Below are 3,342 nucleotides of genomic sequence, written 5' to 3'. Positions count from 1 at the left end.
AAAAATTATGTGGGGCACATGTTATGCTTTCATCATGAGACACATTTGGTCACATATGATCAAGGTCAAGGTCACTTTGACCCTTATGAAATGTGACCAAAATAAGGTAGTGAACCACTAAAAGTGACCATATCTCATGGTAGAAAGAGCCAATAAGCACCATTGTACTTCCTATGTCTTGAATTAACAGCTTTGTGTTGCATGACCTTGGATGACCTTGACCTTGGGTCAAGGTCACATGTATTTTGGTAGGAAAAATGTGTAAAGCAGTTCTTAGTGTATGATGTCATTGCTAGGTTTAGTTATTTGACCATGTCAAGGTCAAGCATGTGAGTCGTATGGGCTTTGCCCTTCTTGTTTAGTCCTTTATATTATAAGTATGCAGTGTTGTATTGTTTCTTTTTCTTTCTTTCATGTATGATTCAACTTTTGTACACTTCTTGATTTTGTAGTCCCATGTAAGGAAGCAGAGATTGATCTTTCGATGTAGAAAATCATGGAATGCAGTCTACTTATGGAGTCTTTAGTCTGGTGTGTAGTTATCAATATATAGATGAATGTGACAATTGAACGCTGGATATCTCTTCTTTGAGCCATGTGACATCAGAGGCTGACTTAACATTCATAGTTAGGAGGCTGGCCAAGACTACAACATAGTGTGTTTACTGAAGGAGTAAGTTCAGTTATTACTTTGTTCTCATGGTGTCATTACTAATACATGGTGTCATTACTAATAATGTTGTTGATCTGTGTGCATGCAACAGGGCGTGCTGGAGAGGTTCACACAGATCCAACCCAAGCTCATCTTCAGTGTGAACGCTGTTCACTACAATGGCAAGGTGCACCAACACATGGACAAGGTCGCACAGGTAGTCACAGGTGTGTACAGGTGGTTGCAGGTGTGTACATCTCCAGCACACTGAAGCTTGCTACAGTGGAACCTCCTTTTTAAGAGCTAACACAACTGTGAGAAAGTATGGTCTCGTTAGAAGTTCTACAATGTGGGTCATTTACAGATTGTTTGAACAGACAACTCTGAGAAAGTATGGTCTTGAGGGGTGGGGGAGGGGGGTCTCCAAGGGGAATTCCTACTGTATTTTGTATGAACTCAAATGTTTAGTGTTCTTAGTATTGTCTTGTTAGGCTAAGTTCTATCTAATCAGAGTATGTTTGCGTGTGCTTATACCTAGTGATATTGTAAAGCGCATGGTGCTTTTAGTTATGCGCTATAGAAATCTCCTTAATAAATAAATAAATAAATATTATATTAAAAGTACTTATATAGCTATTCTGAGGAACACGTGGGGGAAATCGGGGGCTGTGATTGGATGGTCTCTTCTGATCATCAAAGCATAATGCTACGGAAGTCGGCCATTTTTCTCAATATCCAAGTCTGTGAAGAGGTACTTTCTTTTTCAATTTAAATTTTTACACAAAATGTATTTTAGTTATGCCTTCAACTTGTTGATGTGTGCAGGCCTGAATGACCTTGAGAAAGTTGTGGTGATCCCTTTTGTGAAGCACGCTTCCATGGACCTCACACACATAAATAATGGGTAAGTGTACCTCATGCACACCAATGTAAACATGCTCACACTCATACACACACTCATGCACACCAATGTAACATACTCACACTCATACACACCAATGTAAACATGCTCACACTCATACACACACGCACACACAGACATGCAACACAGAAGCTGGGCACTTCTAAGAACTCTAACACAACATGTACCAACAATTTTACTTTGAGTGGGAAAGACGCTTAGCAAAAAAATGGCAAAGAATAGAGATGAACCAAACAAATCTGATGTCTTCAGTTCTGAAAGTATGTTTAGACATGCAGTGTGTGTTGTGACAGGTGTGCGCTGGATCAATTCCTGTCGCTTGGCAACACAGGTGAATACAGTGTGTGATAACTGTGTTGTAACTTGTTGTGACAGGTGTGCACTGGATCAGTTCCTGTCGCTAGGCAACACAGGTGATGGCCAGACGCCAGAGCTGAGGTTCGAGCAGGTGCCCTTCAACCACCCCCTGTTCATCATGTACTCCTCGGGCACCACCGGCGTGCCCAAGTGTATGGTGCATTCTGTGGGGGTAGGTGTGCCTTATGTCTGTAATATGTTTTTTCTGTGATTCTTGCGGAAAAAAATGATGTTTTGTTTTAGTTTTAGGGTAAACAGTGAAAATGGATAACAATTGACCTCCATGTCTCTGTTATTAACATGATAATGGATAACAATTGACCTCCATGTCACTGTTATTAACATGATAATGGATAACAATTGACCTCCATGTCACTGTTATTAACATGATAATGGATAACAATTGACCTCCATGTCACTGTTATTAACATGATAATGGATAACAATTGACCTCAATGTCACCGTTATTAACATGATAATGGATAACAATTGACCTCCATGTCACTGTTATTAACATGATAATGGATAACAATTGACCTCAATGTCACTGTTATTAACATGATAATGGATAACAATTGACCTCCATGTCACTGTTATTAACATGATAATGGATAACAATTGACCTCAATGTCACCGTTATTAACATGATAATGGATAACAATTGACCTCCATGTCACTGTTATTAACATGATAATGGATAACAATTGACCTCAATGTCACTGTTATTAACATGATAATGGATAACAATTGACCTCCATGTCACCGTTATTAACATGATAATGGATAACAATTAACCTCCATGTCACTGTTATTAACATGATAATGGATAACAATTGACCTCCATGTCACTGTTATTAACATGATAATGGATAACAATTGACCTCCATGTCACTGTTATTAACATGATAATGGATAACAATTGACCTCAATGTCACTGTTATTAACATGATAATGGATAACAATTGACCTCCATGTCACTGTTATTAACATGATAATGGATAACAATTGACCTCAATGTCACTGTTATTAACATGATAATGGATAACAATTGACCTCCATGTCACCGTTATTAACATGATAATGGATAACAATTGACCTCCATGTCACTGTTATTAACATGATAATGGATAACAATTGACCTCCATGTCACTGTTATTAACATGATAAGTACATAAAATACAGGGCCATCTTTTGTTTTTGCTTTTATTGTCAGTGAGTTTTCAGAAATCGATAACTTTGTCAAAGAAAATTAGCATCGGGGAAAACAATAGAATACAGAAAACAAAGCAATGCGTCTACACTGTGTTTATTTCCCAATAACTCTCTGTGCCATCTCACTTACTCTATTACACATGTGTGACAAACGGATTTGCACATAAGTGTATATTGGAGTTATGTGACGCAGGTGTAC

The 3,342-nt window shown here is 38.1% G+C and overlaps 1 protein-coding gene across 1 annotated transcript; it reads left to right on the top strand.

Moving 5' to 3' along the window:
- Positions 1 to 764: 764 nt before the first annotated feature.
- Positions 765 to 2,103, top strand: LOC138957542 (acetoacetyl-CoA synthetase-like; the record flags this gene model as incomplete). Its single annotated transcript, XM_070328645.1, has 3 exons — positions 765 to 879; positions 1,478 to 1,556; positions 1,950 to 2,103. Coding segments are annotated over 3 exons (348 nt in total), but the record flags the coding sequence as incomplete, so codon positions are not given.
- Between the last annotated feature and the right edge of the window lie 1,239 nt (positions 2,104 to 3,342).

The sequence above is a fragment of the Littorina saxatilis genome, unplaced genomic scaffold, assembly GCF_037325665.1.
Source record: "Littorina saxatilis isolate snail1 unplaced genomic scaffold, US_GU_Lsax_2.0 scaffold_3578, whole genome shotgun sequence".
In the NCBI taxonomy this organism is placed as follows: Eukaryota; Metazoa; Mollusca; class Gastropoda; order Littorinimorpha; family Littorinidae; genus Littorina; species Littorina saxatilis.
This window is presented reverse-complemented; position numbering and strand designations above follow the sequence as displayed.